This window comes from Prionailurus bengalensis, chromosome E3 (assembly GCF_016509475.1).
Source record: "Prionailurus bengalensis isolate Pbe53 chromosome E3, Fcat_Pben_1.1_paternal_pri, whole genome shotgun sequence".
Taxonomy (NCBI): Eukaryota; Metazoa; Chordata; class Mammalia; order Carnivora; family Felidae; genus Prionailurus; species Prionailurus bengalensis.
This window is the reverse complement of record NC_057357.1, coordinates 40,873,648-40,899,986: the sequence shown is the minus strand read 5'-3', so window position 1 is coordinate 40,899,986 and position 26,339 is coordinate 40,873,648. Positions and strand designations below refer to the sequence as shown.

General features: G+C 66.1%; 2 protein-coding genes and 1 long non-coding RNA gene across 3 annotated transcripts; all 3 read right to left on the bottom strand.

The window, feature by feature from the left end:
• Positions 1-867: 867 nt before the first annotated feature.
• C1QTNF8 (C1q and TNF related 8) lies at positions 868-2,659 on the bottom strand. Its single transcript, XM_043561078.1, has 2 exons — positions 2,443-2,659; positions 868-1,956 (listed from the first exon to the last, which is right to left on the bottom strand). The coding sequence occupies exons 1-2, from the start codon at positions 2,645-2,647 to the stop codon at positions 1,406-1,408; spliced, it is 756 nt and encodes a 251-aa protein (XP_043417013.1). The 5' UTR covers positions 2,648-2,659; the 3' UTR covers positions 868-1,405.
• A 4,936-nt stretch (positions 2,660-7,595) lies between these two features.
• Positions 7,596-14,173, bottom strand: TEKT4 (tektin 4). Its single transcript, XM_043561077.1, has 6 exons — positions 13,524-14,173; positions 10,999-11,069; positions 10,449-10,592; positions 9,717-9,939; positions 8,688-8,842; positions 7,596-7,907 (listed from the first exon to the last, which is right to left on the bottom strand). Exons 1-6 carry the CDS (start codon positions 14,055-14,057, stop codon positions 7,691-7,693), a joined length of 1,344 nt encoding a protein of 447 aa, XP_043417012.1. The 5' UTR covers positions 14,058-14,173; the 3' UTR covers positions 7,596-7,690.
• A 4,443-nt stretch (positions 14,174-18,616) lies between these two features.
• On the bottom strand, positions 18,617-22,152 carry LOC122471889. The gene is made up of 2 exons (XR_006294300.1): positions 21,659-22,152; positions 18,617-21,079 (listed from the first exon to the last, which is right to left on the bottom strand). It is a non-coding gene; the product is annotated as an uncharacterized LOC122471889 (long non-coding RNA).
• Positions 22,153-26,339: the final 4,187 nt, after the last annotated feature.

Below are 26,339 nucleotides of genomic sequence, written 5' to 3'. Positions count from 1 at the left end.
CTACTTGTTAAAGGTGTGGCCGTCTATCCTGGGACAAGAGCCCGTTCCTGTGTGTCTGGAATGGTGATCCCTGCCGACCCCTCCTCCTCCCCAACCTTCCTGGAGGTCTTCCAGGGAAGGTGGGTCTGGGGGCTCCATATCGGTGCTCTTTGGGGCCCAGGGTGAACGTGGACTGAGGGAGCCCCGCCTGCTCCTGGTGCTCCCACAGGAGAGAGGGGTCTGGACCTTCCAGCAGCCACCTCTGCCACGTCCTGCGTCCTGGCCAGGGGCCTACGGACCTTCCTTCTACAAGGCTCTGACGTGTCCTGCGAGTACAGCCCGCCTGAGTTCCAGCCACCTCAGCACAGCCGGGACCTGAGTCAGCCCGCCCGGCTCTGGGGGGACCAGACGCTGCTCTACCCAGGGCCTCCGTGGTCTCATCGCCCCAGGATCCTCGCCTGGGCGGGGCAGCTGCGGGAAGACATTCGGGGAGGCGCTGCGGGCTGTGAGGCTAGAGGAGGGGCCAGCCGAAGGCCCAGGCCAGGGGGACACGCACCGGGAAAGCAACAGACTCTGAATGGCCTGTGGGGGGCGGGCAGCCTGGAGGCTCCAACCCTGGGGTGCACGGAGCCCTCCTCTGGCGTGAGCACGGCCACCCTCCACCTCCACCCCTGCCTGTAGGGCCTTGTACTTCGATGTGACGATGGAGGTCTGCCCCCCCCCCCCCCGCCGGGGCTCTGGCACACAGCCAGGTATGACCTCCCTCCTCCATCCAAAAGGACGAGGGGGTGCCGGGAGTCCCGGAACATCCGCCCACCAGAGCTGGGCCCGTGTGACGCCCAGGAGGACTCTCACCCCCGGTCCAAACCCACACCCCACCCTGCTCGATGCCATCCCGTCTCTGGCCTTGGCCCCCCTCTCACACCCTGGGATACGGCCTGCCTCTCGCGGGAGTCAGCTCTGAGGGGGCGGGACCTATATTTGACCCCCCTCTCCGCCTCCCCGGTGCCCAGCCAGCGGACGCTTTGTACATGTCCCCACAGCAGTGGTGCCTCTCTTGGCCCTTTATAGGCAGAAAAGATAGCTCCACCTCAAGGGCAGACCCCGCCCGCCCCGCCCGCCCCTCCACGGCCCACCAGGCCCACCCCACGCCACCCGGACCGCAGGTCTCATCCCGAACTCGTTGATGTGAACACTCGATCGTGTCCCTCCCCTCCAGGCTAGGCCCCGAGTCTGTCTGGCTGCAGCCACATCTCTGGCGCTCTGCTCAGTGCCTGCATGCAGCTGATGCTCAAACACTGCATACAGTCGGGCCTCAAAGACTGCCGGCGTGGCCTCTCAGCTTCGAAGGTGGGGTGGAGCCGGGTGGTGTCTGGGGGAAGGGTGCTGCCGAGGGCTGGGCCTTGGGGGGGCCCTCCCTGGGCCGCTAGAGCTCTGCGGCCGGCTTGACCAGGTGGCCGCTGAAGGTGATGTAGAGGTCGCCGGGCTCGCCGTAGATGGCATTGTCGCGGTCTCGGTGGAACAGGCGCACCCAGACCGTGTTACCGGCGGCCAGGGGCAGCAGCAGGCTCTGGGTCTGCATGACGCTGCGCTCGCTGGGCTGCGCGTACAGCACGGCCGTGGCCTCCCGGTTGCACATGATGTGCAGGTAAGTCTCCTTGGAGTTCCAGGTGTGCACGTTGAGGCTCAGGAAATAGACGCCGGGCACGGCACACAGGAAGCGGCCCGAGGCCAGGTCGAAGGCCCCGTCCAGGTTCACCAGCTCCGTGTCGAAGGGCACGGCCCGGAGGCCGTCGGTGCCGTGCAGGCCCTCGCGCCGGCCCACCGAGAAGGCCGCGTAGGCGCGCCGACGTGCGGCGCCGGGCAGCCCCGCCTGCCCCTTCTGGCCCTTGCGGCCCCGAAGGCCCCGGGAGCCCGGCGGGCCCTCCTGCCCGCTCCTGCCGGAGGGACCTCTGACCCCCGTCTCGCCCTTCTCACCTGCAGGGGCACAGCGGAAGCCACGGGTCAAGGCTCGGGGTCCAGAGTCACTCGGGGCAGAGAGAAGGCACACCCCAAGGCGTGGCCGTTCTGGGGCCTGTGCCGATGGCCACGTGGGAAGGGTCTGACCCGGGCTTCGACGGGCGAGGGGCTGGGCAGCTGGAAACCCAGTCCAACCAACCTGCCGCCCAGGGCCCCAGGGTGAGTACTGCTGGAGCTGACCTCTTTCCAGAGGGGTCGCAGCTCGGGGACCCCCCCACCCCGGGGGCTGGGCCTGGGGCACCGCTGCGGGGTGGGTGAGCCGACTGAGGGGACTCGGGCCACCCTGCTCCCCGTCTTTACGCAGCTGCTGGGAGTCCGGGGCAGGCCCCCCCAGGTGCCTTCCTGGAGCCGACTGGGGCTCTCCAGCCCCCAGTGTGCGGAGTCCTGTGGGCTCAGGGGTGTGGGCTCAGGGGCGGGGGCGGGGGGGGCTCTGCTCACACTCACCTTTGAGAATCGACACGTCGATGGTAGGCCGCATGCGAGGCGGCTGCACCCACCGCTCCCCATCGCTCCTGCGGGCATAGGGGCCGGGGGCGGCAGGGGGCCAGGCGGGCGGGCAGCACTGCACACACGGCCGTCGGGGCGGCCCCAGGCTGGGCCAGGCCCCCCCAGGCAACCCCAGGAGGAGCAGGAGGCCAGGGGCCGCCATCCGTGCCAGAGCCTGGGGGGGAGGATGGGGGGGTGTGGTGTCTGAGAAGAGGTGCCTCTAATGAGCCCTAAACTCCACAGCTGCCCAGGCTGTGCCCCCTTGTCTGGGAGAGATGGGACGTGAGGCCGGGACTGGCCCTGTGGGGGTGCCGATCGGGGCCTCCAGGGGCCTCGGTGGGCACCAGACAGGGTGCCTGGCCCACACCCGGGCCTGGATGTGGCCGCAGAATCCTCAACACCACCGCAGGCGTCTGGTCGAAGCACCCCACCCCGTCCCAACGGGCATTCTGGCTCCTTCTCTGAGACACCCTCGCCCATCCCTGGGGCCCTGGCTCTGGCCCGTAGTAGGTGCCCTAACTGCCTGCAGTCAGAGTCCTGGCCCCCAAAGCCCCCATGGCTGGGGGAGATTCAGGGGAGCCGTCAAGGGGGAGGGATGCTCTGGTTCAGCTCTCCGGGGTTGCCACCCACCAGCGGGAAGGGCAGCCGGGCTGCTTGGGGAAGGGCAGGGAAGGGCCGTGTCCCTCCGCTGGGAGGCGGGGACCGCGGCCCAGGTTGGGTGGGGCCCCACCCGAGGCAGTTTCCCCAGGGCAGGCTGCCCAGCTGGGCAGAGGGCAGTACCCACATCCTGAGCTGCCAGGGGAGAAGGGCAACTTGGGAAGCTCCCCAGGGTGGAAAACCGGTCTTGAATCCCCAGCAGGCCTGGGTCTCCCGCCTCTGCCTCCCCTCCCACAGGAGACCCTGCCGGACACCTGGCCCACCCATGCTTCCCCTGGCGAGTAGACCCTCCCCGGCCGGTCTCCCCACGGCTGCACCCCAGAGCAGATCTCTTGTAAGGGCGGGCGTGTGCGGTCAGGTCCCTCACTCTTCCCTGTGGTGCAGCGCTGCTGAGAAAAGACCTGGGATCTTCCTTCGGGAAGCCCTTGGGGACTGCAGCCCAGAACAAGTTTCTTCCTCTTGCACAGTGTGTCTGCAACCCACTCGCAGGAAGAACTTTCCAGGAGGTAGGGCCCCTTCTGTTTACCACCCCCCCACCCCAGAGCCCAGCAGACCCTGACCCACCCCCCTCCTAGCTGTGTTGGACCCTGCAAGTCCCCCCTGTAGAGGGACCTGATGGGAACCTGATGGGTGCCCTGGGGGATCCTGCTCCATAGACAGACCCCACTCATCCCTCAATGCCTGGGGTCTCGAGCATCGTGCCCCCCCCAGGCCCGCCCAGCAGACAGCCCACCCAGAGTGCCTGTGAAGACCCCACCCACCCACCCCCAAGCTCCCGGTTACCATTTCACGGCCGGACACTGCTGCCTGCCTGTCTGTCTCCGGCGTCACTGCCCCAGAGGCCCGTGAAAGAACCCTTTCATGCTGCCCCAGGCACCACGGCTTCCCTCGGACCATCCAAGACCAACAGCGTTGGGCCAGCTTCAGAGCTCCTGGGCCCGTTGCCCACCACCCGGCCTGCCCCCTGCTCACTGTCGGCCGCAGGGGCAGCGCAGCCCTTCCAGGGTCCTCCTGCCTACCCTGTGACGTGGCTCGGGGGCCTGGGGCGTCTGGGGTGGCTGGGACTGATGGGTTGTGGGCTGGCCATCGCCTCCATCTGGGGTGCAGTGACTTGGCAGGGAGTCAGGCGGACCAGAGCTGGGGCTCGGCGGAGTCTGGAGAGCGCCTGGAGGCCAAAGCGGGGGGGGGGGGGGGGGAGGTTGGGGACACAGACCAGGGCCACCATGCCTGTGCCGGGCCCACCTGGTGACGGGGACTGCCTTCCGTCTCTGGCAGGGGAAAACAGCGTCTGTCCCCACCTCCCGAGGTGCCATCCCAGGGTCATGGTGCCCAGCAGAGCGGGAGACAGGCTGTGACCCCCGGTGGGGCCGTCGGCCTCAGCCCAGCCTCTCAGAACATAAAGGACATACACGGTGGTGCCCCCCAGTGGGAATGACTCACAGGGCCCCCCAGGCAGTGCAGGAAGGGGCTGCACGCACCGTGAGCTGGAGGCCTGGCCTCGTCCCCACTCTGGGTCTGGACAGCTGGACACAGGGCCCAGGGACAGGGCCGGGCGCCCTGGCCTCTGGGTGTGGGGACGTGTGATTCCCTCAGAAGCGTCCCGCCGCCCCAGCCGGCTGCCTGTGGGGGAGGCACCAGACTGGCCTGGAGGACTGATGGCTGGGGAAGGGGCAAGGATGGGGGAGAGAGCAGACAGAGGTGGGCCCACGGCGGGGGTGTGGGGGGGAGTTCTGCGGGGCGAGGGGATGTGGGGTGTGAGGCTGTGGGCGGGGCTGCACCAGCTGGAGCCGGTTCCGGAGCTGACAGCTCACACCGCGGGGGGGGGGGGGGGGGGGGGGGGGGAGGGGGGAGGGCGGCCACTCCCTTTGGGGACAGCTGTCCTCATCCCCGCCTGCAGGTGGCACAGACGGATGGGGGGGGTGGTGGGAGGCGAGGGCCGTGTGGGCCCCCACACCTTGTCAGCACGTGCTAGGAGCTGGCGGGCTTGGCTCTGAGACCAGGTGGCTCCCCCGGAGCCACTGGAGCGGCTTGTCACGCAGGCTCCCGCTTCCCGGCCCCACATCCTTGGGGGGAGCCCGCGGGCCCCGGACAGGTCAGGGCACCCCCTCTGGCAGCGCCGCTGTTGCCTCTGGGACACCGAGAGAGGAGCAGATGCCCAAGCTTTGCTGCTCCCTGCGTCCGGGCCTCAGTTTCCCCACCCATAAAATGGACACCAATGGGCTCAGAAGGGGCCGGAGTCCCCTGTGGGGGATGGAACCAGGTAGAGCACAGCCACTGGGGGGCTTGCCGGGCTCCGGCCACACTGCAGGGCCCCAGCGTCCCTCCCCCGCGCCTCCCCTGACACCTGCAAGCCGGGCTGCCTGACCCCCCGAGGAGATGGGTGGTCACACTGCACCTTCCCTTGGGGGAGGGGACAGTGAGTTAAAATTTCCCTGCACTGGCGGGGGTGGGGGGGCACCTCCTCAACGGGGGTTGAAGGGCCCGGAAGGAGTCCGGGGTTCCTCTGGTCTGGGTGGGGTGGGGCTGAGCTCAGGTCCCCGGGACGCCAGCTGCGAAGTGTTTGCTTGGGTGCCGGCGGGCCTTGCCTGGGCTCTGAGAGGAGGTGGTCAGCAAGGGCTGAGGGTGACTCAGCAGGTGGCAGGAGGACCTGGACAGAAATAGCCTCCCCTGGACACGCGGCGAGACATCTCCGTGACGATGGGAGCGGGGCTGAGCGTCACGGCCCGGCGGGGTCAGCAGCCCACAGACGGCCACGGCGTCACCCGCAGGGGGGCCCGGGCTCCCTCACTGCCTCCCGCCCGCCGCAGCGCAGGAAGGCCACACTGTCCTGTGACTCCAGCCTGGGCAGCGGGACCGGATGGCCCCCGTGGCCCCCAACCCAGCAGTTGGCCCTCGAGTGGGGGGGTATGCGGAGTAGACAGAGCGCACGTTACCACAGACTTCACTAGAAGGGGCCACGCAGGTGGTCCTGGGAGGAACGGACGTGGGCTCTGGGGCCAGGCACGCTGGGGTCCCTCACTCACCATGAGAGTGACCGTGTGGACTGGCCGCAAGGCTTCACAGACAGGAAACCTAAGGTGTTTGGAAGGAAGCCAAGGGTAAGCCAGCCGTGCCAGGGCGGCTCTGGGGTAGCAGGGGGCCTGCAGGGGGAGTGGGGAGGGGGCGGCCCTGTAGCCTCTGGAACGTGGTCCTACCCCTACCCCCAACAGGTTTCCCCTCCCCAGAGGCAGACTCAAGTGCGGGGCCCCGTGTGGGCAGAGGGGCCTGAGGGCCGGATGGACGGCAACCCTCCCGCTGCTGTGGCGGCCTGAACCTCCCCCCAGGACCCCAGCGTCCCGGCTCCGCCCTGGAGCCCCGCAGGGTCAAGGTCTCTGGGGGCTGCTGGAGAGGCCCAGGCTGCATGGTGACCTCACCTCAGCCATGAGCCTGGCCAGCCGGTGGGGGGCCCGGACTCCGGAAAGCCGGAAAGCCATCGCTCAGCTCCGGGGGGCCTGGTCGTGTGTCTCTACAAAGGGACACGATCTCCCGCCTAGAGACAACCACAGACGAGCCCCCAGCGGGCAGCCCCCAGGGGACCGTGCCCTCCCAGCCTGGAGCCAGCAGCCCACTTTAGAGATAATGAGCCATGCACCGCACCCCCCTGGCACTTAGCTCCCCGACAGCGGCCCCTGGGGTGGGGGCTGGGATGAGAAGGCCATGAGCTCCTGGGGACACTGTCTCAGCCACGGGCGGTAACGGGCTAAGTGACGGGTGTGTGCGCTGCGGGGGTCATTATCTCCCAGGGCCCCGATGGACGCTTTCCGGAGAGTTCTGCTACCCAGGGGGCAGGGGAGCTGCCTGCGGCGGGTGGGGTGGGTACAGCGGGAGGGCCTCCTTGCAAGGAGCCGTGACAAGGTGCTCGGGGTGAATGAGGGGCCCTGCAGTTGTGCCCAGAGCCTCCGACACAGGACGAGGGATGGTGCACGGTCAGGGGGGCGGTGGGAGCCCTGTATCCCTGGACCTGACACACCCCAGCCTAACTCACTCACTGGTTGAGCAGAGGCCGGGCTGGGAAGGTGGCCACCCGAGGTGACCACAGGGGCTGGGAGTGGAGGGTCCCCCGCATCTGCCCCACCCCGTGCCAGGTGGAGGTGGCAGGGAGAGGTCCCATGGGTGTTCTGTGTGGTCATTGTCCCAGGCCCTGCCTGGCACCTTTTGTGGGTGCTTGCAACCCGGGACCCAGCCCCGCGGGACAGAGCTGCCCGGCCTCACGGTGACAAGTGCCAGGACACACAGAGGAAAAAGTGCGGGGCCTTGGTCATTGCTGGAAATGAGTGTTGTGGCATCCATGGTGGCATCTCGGTGGGCAGAGGGCCCCCATCTGAGCCTCAGGGGGCTCAGACGTGGGGTCCACAGGTAGGGCGCACCTGCCAGGTAGCAGTATCCTGACTCCACTGCGAGCCACACATGACAAGTAAAAAGCTAACGTGCTCTTTATTTGAGGGGCGGGGGGGACAGCCCCTTCCCCAAGTGCAGCCAGGCCACAGAGGCACGTGCTGTGGTGCCCTGCTCACTGGTAGCCGGCCAGCTGGAGGGTGGTGGGGTAGTGGGCACGGTGGGCCATGCACTTCTGACGGTCGATGAAGAGGCTGTTGGTTTTGACCGTGATGTCCTTCTCCAGGCTCATGCGCGTGTCCTCCAGATTTCTCAGGGACTGCTCCGCTTCTAGAAGCTTCTCCTTCAGTGCCACAAGGGACGTGTTCAGCTCCTCCACCTCACTCGCCAGCCTGTGGGGTTGGGGGATGGAGGCGTGAGCTGGGGTCTATGGGACGGGACCGTCAAGACCCAGGAGCCCTGGTGAGGGGTCCAGGCCAAGATGCTGGGCCATAAAAGGACCCAAACGTCCGAAAGGGACACCTGCCGGCAGCGTGGGAGTGGGCTGGGCCGGCGGTCCATCGGCTGCCCCTGCCCGCAACCCCCCTGACCGAAGGGGAAAGGCTGCGTGGGCAGGACCCTGCGGGGCTGTGTTGAGCGACACCGTGCGGCGGTTCCAAGCAATGGCAGGGGTGCGCGGAGGCTCGCGTTTCCCTTTATTCCTGGCGCCCGGCGTCCTGGAGCTGCACGAGGCCCCAGTTCGCGGGACGTGCTGAGGCCTGGGGAGGAGGAACGCCAGGGAGGACGGCCGTGCTAGTGCTCGAGAGGGCGACTGGTACTCGATAAGTTTGAAACACCAGAGACACGATCCCCGCGAGACTTCCGGCCAGGGGCCACGCGTTCCCGGAGGTATGGACGGCGCCCCGAGGCAGGGTGGGCCCGGGAGGAGCCTGTGGCCTCGCGATTCCTGGCCAGGGAGACTGCGCGGCACAGAGTGAAGGAAGTGCCACGCTGTCCCTGGGACTCGCAGCCCTGACAGAGCCCCGCAAGGCACGTCGTGTCTAGTCGTGCTGGGTGGGGGTAGGACGTAGGGACGCCCGCGTGTTGAGCCCCGCTGTGTTTCCACTGCAAGCCTGCAGGGTGCGGGGGGATGGGCGTGGATGGTGGGTGGTGACCTGTCCCACGGCAGGCACCTGAACTGGGCGGTGTCTCGGCACAGCTCCACGTTGGGCCGGTGTGAGCGCTGGTATAAGCGGGTCTGAGCCACCTTCAGAGGCGCCTCCTTGTCCTTGATGGCCTGCTTCAGCGCTGCGACGTTGTGCTCCTGGTCTGTGATCTCCCGCAGCGTCTGCACAAAGGAAGGTCCCTGGGAGGGCCAGCAGAACCCCCGCCCCGCCCGGCCTCCTTCCCAGCCCTGGGGCTGGGACCACTGGGCAGCCTTGTCCACTGACTCAGCAGGGGTGGGGGGCACGGAGGTCGGAAGATGCGTGTGGCCACCTCGGCCCCCACCAAGGGTACCCAGAGGTTGTCCAACAGCTGTGGCCTGAGTGCCCCCAGTCCTGCGGGTCACTAGGCCCCCAACCCTGGTCAAGAACCGGAAAGACTTGGCAGCAGCAAAGGCCATCCTGAGAGCCTGGGGTCAGAGCCCTACCAGGCCTGGCCACCTCCTGCCAAGGTACCTTCCCTCCTGTTCCTGCCTGACAGCCACCCCCAGTGTCACCTGGTTTCTCACTGGCTTAGAGGGTGCCCAGGGAGCAGTGGGTGCCTTGCCTCTGGGGTCCCTCAGGATGGATGGAACAGAGGAGGGGCAGGGACCAGGCCAGGTTGTGACCAGGGCTTAGTAGCCAGGAGCGGGGCTGGGCCAGAAGGAGCTTCCTCCCTCAGTTACAGATGCCCAGCTCTCGGGTCGTGGTCAGGGCGTGGCCCGGTGTGGGTGGGCGTGGCCTGTAAGTGTGGGCGTGGCCGGTTCTGGGGCGTGGCCTGAGCTGGGGCGGATGGCTTGTGTGGGCGTGGCCTGAAAGTATAGGCCTGTTCTGGAGCCAGGCTTGTACGCGGGCGGGCGGGACCCGTTCTGGGGCGTGGCTTGTACATGGGTGGGCGTGACCTGGTGGTGAAGGCGTGGTCTGTTCTGGGGCGTGGCCCGGTGGTGTGGGCGTGGCCTGTTCTGGGGCGCGGCTTGTACGCGGGCGGGCGTGGCCTAGGCGCGGCTGGCGAGGCTTCACCTTGTGCAGGTGGTCCGTCAGCTTGTGGCGCGCGTCCTCCACCTCCTCACAGCGGCGCTCGAAGGCCAGGTTCACAGCGTCGCACTGCAGCCGCAGGTCCTCGGCCGTGTCCCGCAGGATGCTATCGATGAGCACCCGCAGGTTGACGGAAGCCAGGCGCTCGCGCTCTGCGCGGTACAGGTTTTCCTGGGTGAACCGGGCCCACGTCTCCGGCGTGGAGGCACTGCGGGAGGGGAGCGGTCCATGGTCAGTGGGGCACCTGCCAACGGCCCCGGCCCACCCAGCCCTCCCGCGTCTCCTGCGCCCCAGCACAAATCACCACCCCTAGCCCCCTCGCCGCCCCGTGGCCCCCGCATACTTTGGACCCTGCGTCCTCGCAATCTGCGTCCCCCCGGCCTCCCGCGGCCTTACGCCCTGCACTCCTCCGGACGTGGCCCGCGGCGCGCGCCCCCTGCCAGCCGCCCTCCAGCCCAGCTCCTGCCAACCTCGGTGTCCGCAGCCCTCTGGTGAACTGTGTGGTGCTGCGCTCTCGGGCAGGGACCCTGCACACCTGCCCGTCCTGGGAGCAGATAGGACTGGGCCTCCGTGTGAGGGCCTCAGGGGCCGGTGGGTCTCTGAAGGATCCCCAGCAGAAGGACCAGGAGCTGGAGCCCCATCTTAGCAGTTGCGGGTGCGTGGAGAAGGGGTTTATGACGAGGGCCCCGGGGAGGCGCTGGGGCTGAGGCGGCCCACCTCTCCTCGAACTTGGCCGAGTGTGGGTAGAACTGCACCTCGGTGCTCTGGTTGTGGTAGTGGGCGCAGGTCTGGTCGATGTTGTAGGCCTCCACCTTGTCAGACCAGTCCATCTCACACGTCTCCTTGTGCTCCCGGTTCAGCCTGGGGTGGGCAAGGTCTGCATTTGTTGGGGTGGGGGGGTCGCTGGGTGGCACCCCGAGGGGCAAGCACATGTCCAGTTCTCAGCTGAGAACCAGGACACCTCATCTGCCCAGGATGGGGGTCCTCAGGCTACCCAGGCTCTTACCTGACCAACAGTGTCCGGGCCCTGGAAAGCTGGCCTGGGCTCTGGATGCCCAGCCCCCAGGGCAGGCAGGAATCTGCCCCCTCCCCCACACACACTAGTTGCCCCTTCCTGGCCCTGTACTCCTGGCTGTGACCTGGGACAGGCCCCCACCTGTCTGAGACTCAGGGCCTAGTCACCCCCCCCTTTCTTCCCAGAGACATCCCAAGGGGTGAGGAGACAAGGGTCATCCCGAGGGCAGACCTGGAGACCACCAAGACCCACCGGATCTGGTTCACGGCCTGCATTATGGTCCTTTTTAGGAGCTCCTGAATGTTCCGGATAAGCTCGGCCTCCTGGGGGAGAAAACCCCCACCCCTGGTGAGGATCTGAGGATGGCCAGGCTGGTATGGGCCCACAGTGAGCCCCTTAAATGCCCAGATCAACACCTGATCCTTGCTTGGGTAACTTTGGGCCGGACCCCAGTCTCTTTCCTGGAAAATGAAGGCCGAGCCCAGCCCTTTCTCATTGGGTTTATTCTGGGCTTTTGAAAATTCTATTTGGTGTAGCACAGTGGTGTTTTTTTCTTGGGGGGGGGGGTGGTGAGTGCTTCTATGGGCTGGTGGGACGTCACCTAGGGGCAGCTCCCACCTGCCTGGCACCAGCACCCTCTGGGCTCTAGGGGCCATCCCTGCAGCCTTCCCAGGGCACTGGTGGCCAGCAGCCCTCCTGGGACCCCGGCCCCTGGGAAGCAGGTCCCTTCCCTGGCTGCCCGTCAGGGCCTTGGGCTCAGAGATGCCCTCTCTTCCACTGAGAATACAGGGGGAAGCCCTGTGTTTCTTTCTGCTACTGCAATGGCTTTCTTTTCATGCACAAACAGCACCCCCCCCCACCACCAATTTGGATTTTTGCCTCCCTCTGGCACTAAACCCACATATGTCAGGGTCTGTCCCTGGTTCTGTCTCCCTGTCTCTGGGTCATTGTTGGTTCTTCACATTGGGGGGTGGGGGGGGGGGCAAGGCCTGGGACGTGGGGGTGGGGGGGACCGGGAGGGGGGATGTTTCTTGGCTCGGGGCAGGGGGGTTGTGGAGCAGCTGAGTGTGGGGCTGAGGTGGTGGGGGACCAAGAGGGGTTGGGGCCTGGGAGAGGGCCGTGGGGGGAGGGGAGGGACCCAAGGTTCTGGCCTGAGCTGGGAGAGCAGAGGGAGGCCCTGAGCCCTTGGACTGGCTGTTTGCCCGCCCACAGCCTACAGCCTATTCACAAGCCAGGCCCCCAGGCTCTGAGAGGTGCATGAGCTCTGCCCTGCCTGGATCAAGGGACTGGCCTGGGTGATTCCCTGCTCCCATGGGGCTGCCCCAAGGACAGATCCTGCTCAGTTTGGAGCAGGAAAGGCTCCTTGTGGGATGAAGGTGGCTCCATCCTTCACCCGTCTACCCTGCATCCTGGGCTGTGCCTGGATGTCCACCACGGGCACCAGGGTAGGGGGAGATGCGGTGGGCTGGGTCTTTAGGCGTTCAGGATCAAGCTTAATTTGCATGATCTAGGGTGGCCAAGAAGCCACCCAGCGGGTGCCAGGACCCAAGGGTGACCAAGGGGCCACCCAGCGGGTTCAGGACCCAAGGGTGACCAAGAAGCCACCCAGCGGGTGCTAGGACCCAAGGGTGACCAAGGGGCCACCCAGCGGGTGCCAGGACCCAAGGGTGACCAAGGGGCTGCCCAGCGGGTGCAGGCATCATCAGAACCTGACTTCCTGGCCCTGTCCCAGCAGACCTCCCAGACCTCAGGCCGCTGCCCACGGGGTTCATCTCAGGCACCTCCCCATCCTTCGGTGTGTGGGGGGTCATCAGGGCTGGTGCATGGACCTGGCCAGACCCTCTCCTGCCTCAGTGGCCTCTGAGTGTCCCATCCTCAGGCAAATGCCCCAACAGACGTCCAGATGTGAATTCTGTCACAGCCTGGGCCCCACCTCACCCCAGGATGAACTGTAATAGGTTGGGGGGGGGCAGTGCAGGGGCCCCGGACATGGGTTGTGGTGAGCAGATGAGCACTGAGGTCCAGCTCCAGCCCCCATACATGCTCAAACCCCTACGCTGGGACCTGCCCCCAGGCAGCATGTCCAAGCTGGGGCTCACCTTGCAAGGAGCCCAGCCTCACTCAGTGTCCACTGTGAGGACCAGGCTGTGGGAAGGTCAGACCGGGCACCCTCCTGGGGTCAGGGATGGTACCTCTGTCCTAGAAGGCTGGAGCCCTGACCTCGCCCTTGTTGGTTCTGGGGAGTGGACCTGAGCGTGTGCTCCACACGTGTCTGCGTGTGCAAAGCGTTACGTGCTCTAGATTTTCCTGTGTGCGCAGAGGGGCATGTGCGCCCTGAGCTTGTGCACGCCCACCTGGTACACAGGCGCCAAGGCCTCGGTCAGCCCGCGTCGCGGGCATACGTGTGAACCCCCCCACCCTCTGCCTTGTGCGGGTCACGCTCTCAGGAGAAGGGGGCAGGGCCTGTGGTTCGGGGGTGGTGGTGGAAGGGGCGGGGTCTACGGTTCTGAGGCGTGGCCTGCGGTTCCGGGGCGGTGGAAGGGGCAGGGTCTGGGGTTCGGGGTTGAGGGGGAAGTTCCGGGGCGGGGTCTGCTGCTCCGGGAGGTGGAAGCGGCAGATTCTGCTGTTGCAGGGCCTGGAAGGGGCGGGCTCTGCGGTTCCGGGGCGTGGCCTGAGTTGGGGGGGGTGGCTGGGTGGGAGGGGCGGGGGAACCTGCGGGAGCGGAAGGGGCGGGGCCAGGGGTTGTGTCGGGGACGGGGGTGGAAGAGGCAGCGCACCTTCAGCAGCTCGATCTCCACGTGGTCGCGGACGAGGTCCGGGTGCTGGCGGCGCTCGCGGCACTGCAGGTTGTCGGTGGCGATGGAGAAGGGCACGGCGGTGGCGTCCAGAGCGCGCTCCAGCCGCTGCTTCTGGGCCAGCAGCAGGTCGGTCTCGGCGTCCAGCTCGCCCACCTCGTGCTGCAGCTCGGACTTCCAGCAGTGCATGTCCTGCAGGCGCGCGCCCACCTTCCTGGTGGCGTCCTCCTGCGTGCGCCGTGCCAGCGCCTCCGTCTCGGCGGCCAGCTGCTGGCTCTCGTGGCGCTGCCGCTCCGACTGGTCGCGGTCGGCGAAGGCTTGGTGGTAGCGGGCATAGCAGTTCTGGAACCACTCGTCCACCAGGTACTTGGCCGAGCGGAAGCCGGCGGTGGCTAGGCCCGAGGACGTGTAGGCGCCCGTGTTCCGGGCCACGTCGTACAGCTTTCGGGGCAGCTCGCACGCCGGCACCGTCTGTGGGGCGGGCTGCTTGGTCAGGAGCACGTCCGTCTGCGCCATGGTGCCAGCCAGTCCCTGTGCCAGGGAGGGAAGAGGGCCGCTGGCACGGTCAGCAGGGCCGCTTGAGGCCGCTCTGTCCCGGCTGCAGGACGCTTCTGGTCTCCCAGCGACGAGTACACACTCGCCCTCCTGTTGCTGGGCAACAGGCCCCCTCCCTGGAGACCCTCTTAAAGGGCCAGGCAGGCCCCAACCCTACTCAGTCTGGCCCATGTCTGGCATCTGCCCAGACTTGCACCTGGGACTGTGGCCCGAGGCCAGACCCGCATCGTGCCCTCCTTGTCTTACTTGTTCCAGTGGGGCTCTCCCCTGGATCCGAAGAGGGTGGACTTGTCTTTGATGAGGAGTTGATTTCAGTCTCCAGTGGATATCTTGGAGCCCAAATTTCCACACGGGTGGAAGTGAATCCCGACAGTGTCCCCAAGGCCACCCAGGGCCAAGCTCATGACTGAGGTCGCGGGAGCAGGAGGTACACCTGGCCCTCAGAGCACATCAATCCCTCCGCCCCCCGCGCATCATGCGCCGGGGCGATGTCCAACATGGCCAGCAGAGGGCGCCGTTGGCCGCTAAATGTTTCCGGGAGTCGGAGAGGGGGCGGGCAGCGGCTGGGGCTGGGGCTGGGGCTGGGGCTGGGGCTGGGGCTCGGGTGGGTAGGGAGAGGGGCTCGGCCCTTGGAGGTCTGACGCCCTGGCCCAGATAGCCGTCTCCTCGCCCCTGCCAGTCCCGCGGGTCGTCTCCAACAGCCCACCTAGCGGGACGTGAACACCGCGCCCCAACACACCCCATGGCCCTTGTCCCTCCGCTTACACCACTGTCCCGTCCTAACACCAGCCCTGGGCCACACCAGCCCTGGACCTCCACAGATACACCAGCCTTGGTTCAGCTGTGTGCTTCTCCAGCGGCCCTGACCTGGGGCACCAGCCTCCCTCTGTGCCCTGATGGCAGGGGCCACGGGGTCCAGCATCTACACCACCTGGCACACAGTAGGTGCCTCATAAATGTGGACCTTGGGGACAGCTGCCCCAGACCTCCCCCAACAGAGACTGAACCTGAGCCTGTCCTTGAGGGCAGGAGATGAGGAGGGCCTCTCGGTGCTGTTTCCCCAGAGGGCACCCAGGATGGGTGGGCTTTGTCTCTGCCTTTTGTTTAGATCCTGCCTTTCACACACCATGGCTTTCTCCCGAGCCAGAGTATGGCACAGCTGTCTGGGGTGCGTCCCCTAAGGACCTACCGATCCAGGGAGCTCACTGAACACAGGGCCAGAGCCAAGCTCAGGCGACCCTGGGGTGCAGGGCCATCCTGATGGGGTGTGTTCCCCAATGCTGGTCCTCTGGGGTGACCTCACCCTGCAGCAAGGCTGGTCCAGCAGGACTCGATTGAGTGGCCCTCAGTGGGGCCGGGCCCCCTACCCCAGACAGAATATTGCCCGGGAGGGAGCAACCGGTCCAGAGATCCCCAGGCCAGAGGCAGAGGGGAACACGCCCCAAGAAGCCTGCTGGCTTGGAGTCCGGCTCTGCCCCTGACCCCTCCGTGGCCGAGCAGGTGGCCCCGTGCCTGCTTCTCCCTCCGCAGAGTGGGGTTACACGGTCCACCGCACGGGGCTGCCGTGGGCACCGCCTGAGCGGAGGCCAGGAAATGGCTGGCCCGGTGCCCAGTGCTGGGAGTGACCGCAGCTCGCCACCCCTTCCCGCCCTACACAGCCTCCCAGCCTTGCAGGGTCTCTGGGCTTGAATCCTCAGTCAGGCCGATCGCCAGCGTGGGGGCTCGAAGGAGCGGCTGAGTGATGTGCAGGCTTATTGGATTTGTGTCTAAATTGCATTTGGGACGAGAAAATTGAGTCTTGGGACACACTGAGGTTCCCAGGGCAAGTACGTGCCGGGTGCCCCCTCCTTGGCAGTGTTCAGACAGCGGCTCGGAATCTGCGATAGGGTCAGGGAGACCCTGGGGCCCCCAGCGCCCCGCTCCAGACTCTGCCTGCACGCCCCCAGGGACGGGGTGCTCCCTTCCTCCCAGGCAGCGCTGGAGAACACCCCCCTCACGCGCCCCTGCCTCTGGCGTTGGTCCCATCGCAAACCCTTACCAGGCCTGTGGGGGGCCTGGCCTGGGCCTGCAGCCCTTGGCCCTGATCCCTAGAGTGAATGGAGGAGAGGGGGTGGGGATGGCTGAGTAACGATGCCCTTCCCAGAGCTCACCTGGGGCTTGGATCTGGCTCTCACGTGACCCCAGGCAGCTCGTCTCCCTTTGCGCGGAGGGACACTGAGTCACAGGCAGCGTGGCGGGGGCCTCAGCACCAGGACCCCAGCAGAAAGGATGAAGCCCCTCGCAGGTGAGGGGGCTGGGTGGGGCCCAGAGGGAGGGGGAGGCAGCCCTGACCCCTCCCCGCCAGGTCTCGGGTGTAGAGCTCCTGACCCCAGCTACGCAGAAGGGTGCCCCGCGTGCCGGCGGCCCAGGCGAGGCACACCAAGTTCTCCATCTGCCTTCGCGAGGGCGGGGCCTGTGACCCCAGCCTGGCCGGTAGGTCTGGGGCCTGGGGTCCGGTCCCCATACAGGGCTTGCGCACAGCGGAGTCGCTCTGGCACAAGTGATCCGTGCCCCTGACTCCCAGGGCCCGCCACGGGCACCACCAAGGGTGAGCCTGGCGAGAAGGGCCCCCCCCCCCTCCCCCAGCAGGGTCCAGCCCAGCCGCGCCCTCCACCCTCCCACGCGCAGTGACAACTCAAGGAACTTTTCTCCCCGCGCTCCCCCGCCCGTCCCCTGGGGCGGGCGGGACTTTTATTAAAGGGAGGATTTGGAGCGTCTCAGACAGCCCCGAGCCTAGCTGGTCACAGTTGCAGCAGATGCCGCGGGGCTGGTGGGCGTGGGGGAGGGGGCACCCCACAGGCAGGAGCGGAAGGGCACTCTCCCCCCTCCTGGGCCAGCAGCACAGAGTCTGGACGGGGCCCAAGAGGTGGACCAGGGAAGGGAGACTCAGAAGGGGAGGGAGAGTCCCCTTGGCCGGGGCTTGAAGGGCAGAGTCCAGACCAGGCTGGGGCACCTCCCGGGCCATGAGAGGGGGCCTTGGGCAGCTGTGGAAGTGTCCTTCCCGGGGAGGTGTCAGGCCTGTGCTGCAGCAGGAGGGGCTGAGCAGGAGGAGGAGGATGATGTGAGTGTGGACGGGCATGCCAGAGGCCCGGCTGCCCGTCCAACGGGCTCCGGGCCACCTCCCTGCACTTGGTGGGAGGGCAGCCGGCAGGGGGCTCACCCTCCCTCGGCTCCTGGGCCCTGAGCTGAAGGCGGGGACTCAAGACCGTGAAAGCTTCCCTGTGCGCCCTGCGCCCACTCTGAGCAGCTGTGTCCCCTTCCAGGGCTCGCCCAGCCCCTGGCAGCCGCGTGGCCCACTCACCCAGGCGTCCCACCAGCACGGCCCCACTTTGCCATTCGAGGCTTTGGAGGTCATAGGGGTGGGCGGCAGATCTAGGCCACGGCACTGGAGGCTGCAGGGACTGTGCCTCAGTTTCCCCGCCTGTGAGCTGGGGATAAGGGCAACCCCGCCCTCGTGGGTATTTGAGAATGAAGTGACATGGTGTGTGGGCAGCTCCCGCTGTGGCCGGCCCTGTGCCTGGGCGCCCTGACCCCTGACTCCAACCTCATTCCCCCCCGGGAGGCTCTCTGTCCGCATCGCTTCCCAAGAGGTCCTTCCCGGGCACAGTCTGTGGTCTGTCTGCGGGAAGAGAAGGCTGGGAGGGCCCCCAGCCCACCCAGAGAAGCGCCTCGGGGGGGCTGCGAGCCGGACGACGTGCCCTTGGCCTTTGTCACCCCTGGGAACCTGCATCCTACAGAAGTGCCTCCGGATACATCCACGTTAAAGGCGTTTTAGAAGAAGCTGTGACACTGCAGGGTGAAGTGAGCTCGTGGACCCCGTCTGCATGGCCAGAGGACCGTCCAGGAGAGCCCCGGCCACAGGACACCTCGGCCAGGACACGGCCGTGGGCACGGCCATGCAACGACAGATGGGGAGGGAGGCCCAGACGGGCGCCAGCCCGCCGCCAGCAGGGGAGTGACCGGGAGAGCCGCCTGCCCCTCCTGCCATCCGCATCTGGAAGTCGGCAGCCGCGGGCCGCGAGGACTGTCACCATCATTGGTGCTTTTTTATCGCAGCCCAGCACACGCAGCAGAAAACCTGCCCGGGTAGCGTTCGGTCTGGCAACGCTCAGTACATTCGCAAGGTTGCATGACCGCCGCCTCTATCTGGTTCCAGAACTTTCTCATCCGGCAACGGAATCCTGTCCCCATCACCGGTCACCCCTCCCCCGCCCGCCCCTCCCAGCCCCAGCCCCCGGCCACCTCCACTCTGCAAATGTCTGGGTTTGCCTGTTCTGCCCATTCCATAGAAACGCGGTCCCGCGACATCAGCCCCCGTCACCTCTGCTGTCTCCGGGGCCCGTCCGTGTGGCAGCAGGGGCTCCCTTCCTTCTCGTGGCTGAGCAGCACCCCACGGCCGGGGTAGACCGCGTTCTGCGTATCCGTGCGCCCGCCGAAGGACAGCCTTGTGTCTGTGGTGAACGTGGGCACACGAGTTTTTGTTTGAATGCGTATTTTCCATTCTTTGGGGGTGTTAACATTTTCATCTCCCAGACACCACGGAGAACCCCGAGAGCCCACGACTTTAGTGAGGGGCTCTTAACGACTGCCCGCCACCACCGCGCCCCCATCGACCAAGGCACGGAAGTTGGGCGCCCGGCGTGGGTGGGCTGTGTGCCCTGGCCCGTCGGGGGAGCTTTCTAGAAGCAGTTTGTCGGGTGGCACTGAAGGACATAAGCTGTCCCTGCGTCCAGCCCGCAATTCCGGTGCTTTAAATCCAGCCCCAGAATGCGATGGCAAATAGGGGGCATTTTTCAAAGGAGAGGGAAATGTCACCATACCAAGCAACTCAGCAGTGAGATTTGTAATCAGAGCAAGGAGGAAAGGGGCCAGACGACCAACAGTGAGCAGGATGAACCCCTGGGAAGGTTCAGCTCCGCGGACTCAGGGCATCTGGGGTCTGGGACGGCGCTGAGACGTGTCCACGAAACAGCTCGCTGAGACACGCAGCACAGAGCCGCCTGCCTGGTGCTCTGATTACCGCGTGGTGAGTACAAGGCTCTGCTGTCCTCAGGGAGTGAGCTCCTCGTCCTCGGAGGAGTTCAAGCAGCCACGCGTCAGGATGTAGTGGAGAGTGCTGGAACCGGACGGGCTGTCCGTGATGCCTGAGCGAACTTGAGCTCCACACCCAAGGATACCTCGGGGAGGGAGGGCCGCCTCCAGTTCCCCATCAGAGATGAGTCCCTGGGAGCTGGACCCCGTCTGCCCACCCCGGGGAATGGCAGAGGGATCAGGGAGGGTGGGTCAGTCACCGAGCGGCCGCCGTCCCTGCCAGATGTCTCCCGCCGCCGACCGCGGGGCTTGGGGCCCTGGCAGCCGGTCCTGTGCACACGTGTTCCTTGCTCCTGTGGAGCACGTCCCCGTGGGCTTCTGCAGGGGTCCAAGCAGCTGCTAGGAGAAGCCGCCTCAGGTGCAGCAGGCCCACCTCGCTCTGCTTAAAGAGACCTTGGTGCGGACGCTCCAGAAAGGGGCTGCTCTGGGCCCGCTTGGCTCTGTGAGGCTAGGCACCCATGCCCTGCAGCCCGCCCACGCCCTGGTCCCTCCTGGCCTGGTCCCCCTCTGGGCACGTGGAGCCTGAGAGCCAGGGCTCCCGTCCTGGGGCTCCAGCGAACGACCCCCAGCAGGTGTCTGGCAGAACCCCTCACGGAGCCCGTGCGCATGCCCGCACCCAAAGAGCCCCACTCCAAGCCTCCGTTGGCCCCTGTCAGCACCTGCTGGACGCTCACCCTGAGGGTGCTGTGGGTCCCCAACTATGATGAAGAAACACACAGAGCTGTGAGGTCACCCCAAGGTCACACGGCAGGGACCAGAGGACCAGAAGACTCCAGAACCTTCTCTCAGGGTTGAAGCCGGGGCCTCTCTGGGCACAGCTGTAGGGGCAGTGCCTGCCCTGTTTTAAACTCCCCGGCCTTCTGGAGGTTCAGGGGTGCAGCTGTGCAGGAACTGAGGGAAGAGGCTTGGGCCGGACCCTCCCCAGGAGCGGCGGGTCGGCCGTGGGCTGTCCACGTTCGGCTACAGCATGGCATTTCATCTCTGTCCCCAAAGGCAATTTTCACATCCGGAATTTCAAGGCAGGTTTGTAAATGACGTTTCTTTCTAGAAAGTGAGCCTCACGCGGCCCTGAGGCTTTTTATACTCATTGACCCCAGGGGTCCGAGGCCAGAGCTCAATCCAGATCTCTGTCCCCCTCGAGCACACCCCACCTCCCAGTAGGGGAACCTCCAGGCCCTGAGGTCCCAGGGGGACCCAAGGCTCCATGCACTTGATGGGGGCCCCCTGCCCTTTCCCCTTGGCCCAAGGAGCCAGCCTGGCACTTGGGGAGCTGGACAAACGGCCCACTGGCCCCGTGCCCTCAGCAGGCACGGGGAGGCCCCCAATGGCCCTCTAAAGAGAGGTGAGGCCGTGCCCCTGCTCTGGTCGATGAAACAGGGAAGTGACCCAACTCATTCACGGCCAGAGCGTTCAAGAGCCAGTGCTGCCTCTCCATCTGCCTCTCCATCACCAGGTGACCGGTGACACTCCCTGTCCCTGAGTGCAGATGTCATGGGGCAGGGCCCAGGACAATCTACGAGGGACCTGGGGCAAGACAAGAAATAAACCTTTGCTGTGGGAAGCCATCGAGGTGACCCGACCTCTGCTACCGCAAGGGAACCTGGCCCATCCTGACTGACTCAGGCCCAGCCGGGACCCAGGCCATCCAGGCGTCGCCACACCCACCTCCCACAGTCCTGGAGTGCCGTCGGCCCCACCTCCTGCGAGTTCACCTCTCCTCCAGGAAGGCTGCCATGATTGCCTCTCATAGTATCTGAACTGGCTCCTCCTCTGTCTGCCTTCGGTGGCCCAGGCGCACAGGCACGTCCTGGCATTGATAGGCCTTTGCTGTGAGTAAAAGGTACGCAGCCCAGCTGAGGAAATGAAAGAAACGAGCTTGAGGAGGGTGAAGGCAATGCGGAAGGGCCAGGGACCCTGGAAGCCCGCGCTGGTCAGGTGCCCTAGACGGGGTGTGCTCTGAGGCCCCAGGCATCACTTGCTTGTGTTCCGGGCGGGGACGTCTGACCAAACGCCGCCTCAGTGTGAAAAGACAAACTCAACGGTGATGAGGAAACCAGACGAAAACTTCCCTACCCACGGAGGTTTCTGAGACGCCCCCAGGGGGGACATCAGCCAATGGGTTTCAAGGCTAACAAACCAAATGCCATCTGGGTCACATTAGAGGAGTTACAGCGTCCCAGATGAGGGAGGCGATAACCCTATTCCCCTCCACGCTGGCCAGAACGTGCTTGGGAGATTGGAGGAGAATGTTCCAGAAGGTGGGTGTTGGCTAAGTGGGGCATGCCCAAGGCAGAGCGGCCAGCAAGGGCAGGGACTGACGGCACACCCTTGGGGAAGGGTCTGCAGAGGCGCGACTTTGAGAAGAGGGTCCAGGGGTGGCTGACGTCGGCCGCGTGATTCGGCCCCCCAGCTCTTGTGATGCGTGGACTCACCTTTAACAGCACCTAGGGGGTGTCCCTTGCGGTCTGGCCCCCATGTGTGTCATGATCACCCTGGTGTCGCTCACGCCGGTCACCCTGGGGAGCCCGCTGACCCAGCATGCTGTTGGGGGCCCCCCTAAGCGGGGTCCAGCTGACCCGGGCATCCTGGGCCCGCCTCCCACCGCTGGTTCAGGAGTTTCTGCAGGAACCGCCAAATCCCCAATTTATCAGCTCAGCTTTATCTCCAAAACCTCCTACGATTTCCCAGAGAACAAAATTAAATACGGGATTTAGGAGAGATTTCGCGTCTGCCCGAGCAGGGCCAGGAACAGGCTGACGTGGTGAGGCTGATGATGCCGGGGGGCGGGTGGGCAGTGGAGAGGGGCCGTCCAGCCCCCACCTGGCCCAGCTACACCATCTCCGGCCTGGCCGTTCCTCAGCCTGAGCAAGGATGACCGGTGGACAGAGCCACGTGCCCGGGTTCCCCTTGTCCCCCACCCTGTACGGGCCCCATCCCCGTCACCTGGGTCCCCGTGCCCTGGCTGGGGTGGGCACACAAGTGACCCTGTCACAGGCAGGGCAGGATTTCACCCGCCCACACCCAAGCAGCCGACCGCTTCCCAGATCAGGAAACCGAGGCCCGGCGAGGCCGGCGTTTCTTGGCCCTCAGACCCCAGGCAGGCAATGGGGACTGGGGCGTGGCCTCAAATGCGGCACTGACCCGAGGGACCCAGCCCTAGGGACAAGACAGGGCAGCCGGGGAGGTCCCCGAAGTGAGTGCAATTCACAATGGCCCTGGTGGAAACCCTGGACCCCCGGGGCTTTGGGGCGTCCCCGGGGCCTCTCTCGGCTGGCGTTGACCGCGTGCCCTCAGACATCCCTGTGGGGCGCCCTGCACCCCACCCCCAGCTCTCCAACACCCCCAGGTGAGCTGTGCCCTCAGCGACCTTGGGCTGTCCCATGGAGCTGTCAGGAGGGAACAGTGCTGCTCTGAGCTGCTTCTGACACTAAGAGGCTCCAGAAACCTCATCTGCAAACGCTTCTGTGGGTAAGCGAGCCGATTAGGGGTGTGTGGGCACCAGATAAGAGCCCAGAGGGTCATTTGGAGGGCAGATAGGGAGGACAGCGGAGAATGTGTTCTCTCCACCCACTCCCTGCCTCCCGTCTGCCCCTCCCTCTTGTCCTGCCCCTGTGGAGCCGCTGGTCAAGGGCATGGAGCTGCCCTGGGGTCAGGCCACCCGGCGGGCCCCACATCCTGCCTGTGAGCTGTGTGACTTCCCTCCAGCTCAGCCTCTCTGTGCCTTATCTGCAATCCGGGAGCCGCGGCCCCTTCCCTGGCTGGGGTGTCCGCGATGGGTGTCTCGCCCTCAGCCTGGTAGGCCGCGGGGCTGTGGTCAGCCTGACGGCTCCTGTCCTCCCTCCACTCCCCCCTCAGTTCCAGGGGCCCGTCCGGGAGGCCCGTAGAGAAGTCCCACGTTCCTCTCATAACCTGCGAGGTCAGGGCCTGTGGGGACCCCAGGGGCGGGGCCTCTTCCCGGCAGGGGTGCCGCTGGAGGTGACTTTGCCGCCAAGGGATGTTTAGCAACATCTGGAAACATTTTGGTTGTCACAGCAGGGGAAACGGAGGATGGCCCAGAGCTGCACGGCGCCCAGGGCAGGCCCACAACTAGGGATTGTCTGGCCAGTGTTAGCAGTGTTGTGGGGGGAGACCCTGCCCTGGAAAGGACAAGCCGGTTCTTTCCTGCCGGAGGCCCTGAGAGAAAGGTGTTCTGTTGACAGACGTCCTCTCTACGATAACACTTTGCGAGCAGGAAAGAGGAGACCGTGTTCCCTAGAATCACCAGCCCAAGAGCATCCCCAGTGCATCCGAAGGGGTGGCCGGGCTGTGGTGGCACCAGAAGCCCAGGCCTCGTGCCCGTGGCCCCAGAGAGGACGAAAACTGACCCGAGCTCAAGCCCCTCTCGGGGCCCTGGCAGGAGGGCCGGACTCTGCCCAGCACTTAGCCCAAAGAGGCCCTGAAAATAGATGCGGATGACGTCGGCTGGACAGGAGCACTGAGCCCAGACAGTCCTCGTGGGAGCGGTGGACGCGGCATGGAGCCACTTAGCAGATGGAACCCAGGCCGCTCGCAGCCGCGGCGTCTCCACCAGGAGAAGCGGCAGCCGGCCAAGTGCGAGGACAAGGGCAGGGCCACCGTGAGGGGCACCCTGCCCCGGGCCTTCCTGCAAAGCCAGGCCCGGTCCCGGTGCATGGTGCGCGGCCGGCCGCACCCCTGCGGGGTATTCTGAGCACAGAGGTCAGAGGTGACAGAGCAGTCCCAGGTCATGCGCGTCACCCCATTCAAATTTCTCAAATTCTCTGATTGCAAGTTGCTGTTTGAAGTGTCCTCAGATGTGAGCTTGGCTCCTGGGGATTGATGCCCCCCAAGCAGGCAGGCCAAGGCACGGCTGGGACCCCTGGGTCACTGGGTCTCAGAGTCTGTGGACGCGCCCCGCCTCTGCCTGGCCCGGACAGGTGGGGGGCGGGTGGAGGTCCAGAAGTCAGTGCAGCCACAAGCGTGGTCCCTAGAGGGACCAAGAGGCCAGGCTCAGTCGCTGTCCTCTGAACTCCAGAAGCTCTGCAAGGCCATCCCCGAGGGCCATTGGGGCAGGCGTCCTGAGGGTGCCAGGCCCTGAGCCCTTCGGAGGCCTGGGAGCCGAGGGTCGCTGGAAGGAGGGGCAGGGAGGGTGGACATCGCTGGGCAGTGGGGAGGGTCCGTCCTCCACCCAGTCCGCAGGTGCCTTGGCGGGAGTGAGGACAGAAGAAGGTGGGCGTCTCCTGCAGGGCCCAAAGGTTAACGGTGGTGGCATGCGGACCGGCCCCGACCCCATAGGCGGACCCAACTGAGGTCCACCCTCCGGGACCCCTGAAGGGCAGGTTCCCAGGAGTTGGGGTCTTTGTGGGTAGGGGCGAGACGCAGGTGTGGTCTCGCCAGGGAGGAAGGGTCTCGCCACCGTCCAGGCAGGGCCTGGGGCGCTGGGCTGCAGGGGAGGGGGCAGCTCCACTCCTCCCAGCCTCCCTCACTGCCCGCGGTGGCTCTCAGCGGCCGTCAGCGAGCCCGGCTGGCCGTGGGGTGGGCTCAGCCCTGCAGCCCAGCTAATGCGCTCCGCATTACTCCGCGTCCTGCTTTCCTGGAGGAGACAGAGAGGCGCTCTGGGGCTCCCGCCCCTGGAAGGGAGCAGGCGCCTCGTCCTGACGCCGTTTGCTCTGTGTGTACCGGAAGCTCCTTCCCTGTGGGCTCCGCCAGCACCCCCCCTCCCCGCCCCCCGCTGCCCGGCACCTGCTCCCACCTGCCCCAGCCCCGGTTCCTCCTCGCAGGCTGACCTCATGGGGCCGAAGGGCCCGGGGCACCACCTGCACCCCTCCGCCCAGGCTCTCCCCCCGGGGCCGCTCCCTCCTCCTATTTCTGTCTGCAGGACTCGGGCCTTGGACCCCCTCCTCCAGAAAGCTCTCTGGGCCATCCTCAGCTCCTCCTGGGCCCTCCAGCGGGGCCTCCAGGGCCACCCACGGCTCTGCCTCCCACTGCCAGTGCCCCATGAGTACGAGGGCCTGGTCGGGCACAGACACATACGAGTCCCCACCGTGCTGAGACAGCATGCCCCTTCCACATCGTGACCGTTGCCAGAGCCCCTGAGGGGCGGCCGCCGGCCGACAGAGAGCGGCCGGGGGAGTCTAGCGGGCATCTGGCCCTTCAGGGCTGGCCGAGCCCCGGCCAGCCCCGGGCCGGCTGACTACCCGGGTCACGGTCACAGTGAGGCCACAGGCACTTGAGCACCTCCCACTGCCCCGAGGGCTGGCGCTGTGGTCCGGGATCCCTCGGGGGACAGCTAGGGGAGCCTGACCAGTTGGAAAAGGTGCAGACGGAGGGGCCGTCCTCAGTGTGTGTGTTCTCTTTGTATTTTACAAATTAATAAAAGCAGCAAAAGACTGAAAGTTGCCTTTATTCACATTGTACCTCAGGTATTAACTGTCCGTGCTTGGGATTACCATGATAACCGCTGTTTAAGGAAACGTGTCGGCTGGTGAGGGCTGTCCCAGCAGAGGACCACAAACAGCGTGGCTTCACACAGAAATTTATTTCTTCCCAGTCTGGAGGCCACAAGCTCTAAATCAAGATGTCATGGGGCCGTGGTCCCTCTGGAGCCTCGAGGGGAGGATCCTTCCTGCCTCTTTCAGCTTCTGGTGGCTCCCAGTGTCCCTTGGCTAGTGGCTAATACTGTTCCTTAAGCCGGATGGGCTCCGACTCGGTGTGTCCGCTGGCCAGCTGGGTCTAGGAGCCCATGTGCTGTGTTAGAGGGGACCAGGGGTCTGTGGGATGGGATTCCTGCCTGATGGGAAGCTGGCACAGGCAGGGGCGTGAGCGGGGACCTGCTCCCATTTCTCCGCTGAGCAGATCTGGGGAGGAGAGGCCGCCTGTCCCTCCTCCCCACTCCCGGCCCCGGCCACAGAGGGACACAGATGGCCAGGGTTTACTCTGGGAATGTGGTCTGTTTCTATGACGACGGACCTCCCGATCTTGGCTCACCAGGCCTGGGGTCTGGGGGTTGGGTTGGGGGGAGGCCAACAGGGTCCCTCGTCTCCGAGCAGCAGGCGGGGGCTCACCCCTGGGGGTGGCCCTGCGTTCTGGGGGTGCTGGACACCAGGGGCCCTGCAG

Excerpts from the sequence above, each read along its gene's own strand:
- TEKT4 (XM_043561077.1), bottom strand. The coding sequence starts at position 14,057 with ATGGCGCAGACGGACGTGCTCCTGACCAAGCAGCCCGCCCCACAGACG. Across the intron at positions 11,070-13,523 it reads TGGAGATCGAGCTGCTGAAG|GAGGCCGAGCTTATCCGGAA; the intron begins GTGCGCTGCCTC and ends TTTCTCCCCCAG. Across the intron at positions 8,843-9,716 it reads TGACGGACCACCTGCACAAG|ACGCTGCGGGAGATCACAGA; the intron begins GTGAAGCCTCGC and ends TCCTTTGTGCAG.
- C1QTNF8 (XM_043561078.1), bottom strand. The coding sequence starts at position 2,647 with ATGGCGGCCCCTGGCCTCCTGCTCCTCCTGGGGTTGCCTGGGGGGGCC. Across the intron at positions 1,957-2,442 it reads CGACGTGTCGATTCTCAAAG|GTGAGAAGGGCGAGACGGGG; the intron begins GTGAGTGTGAGC and ends GTGCCCCTGCAG.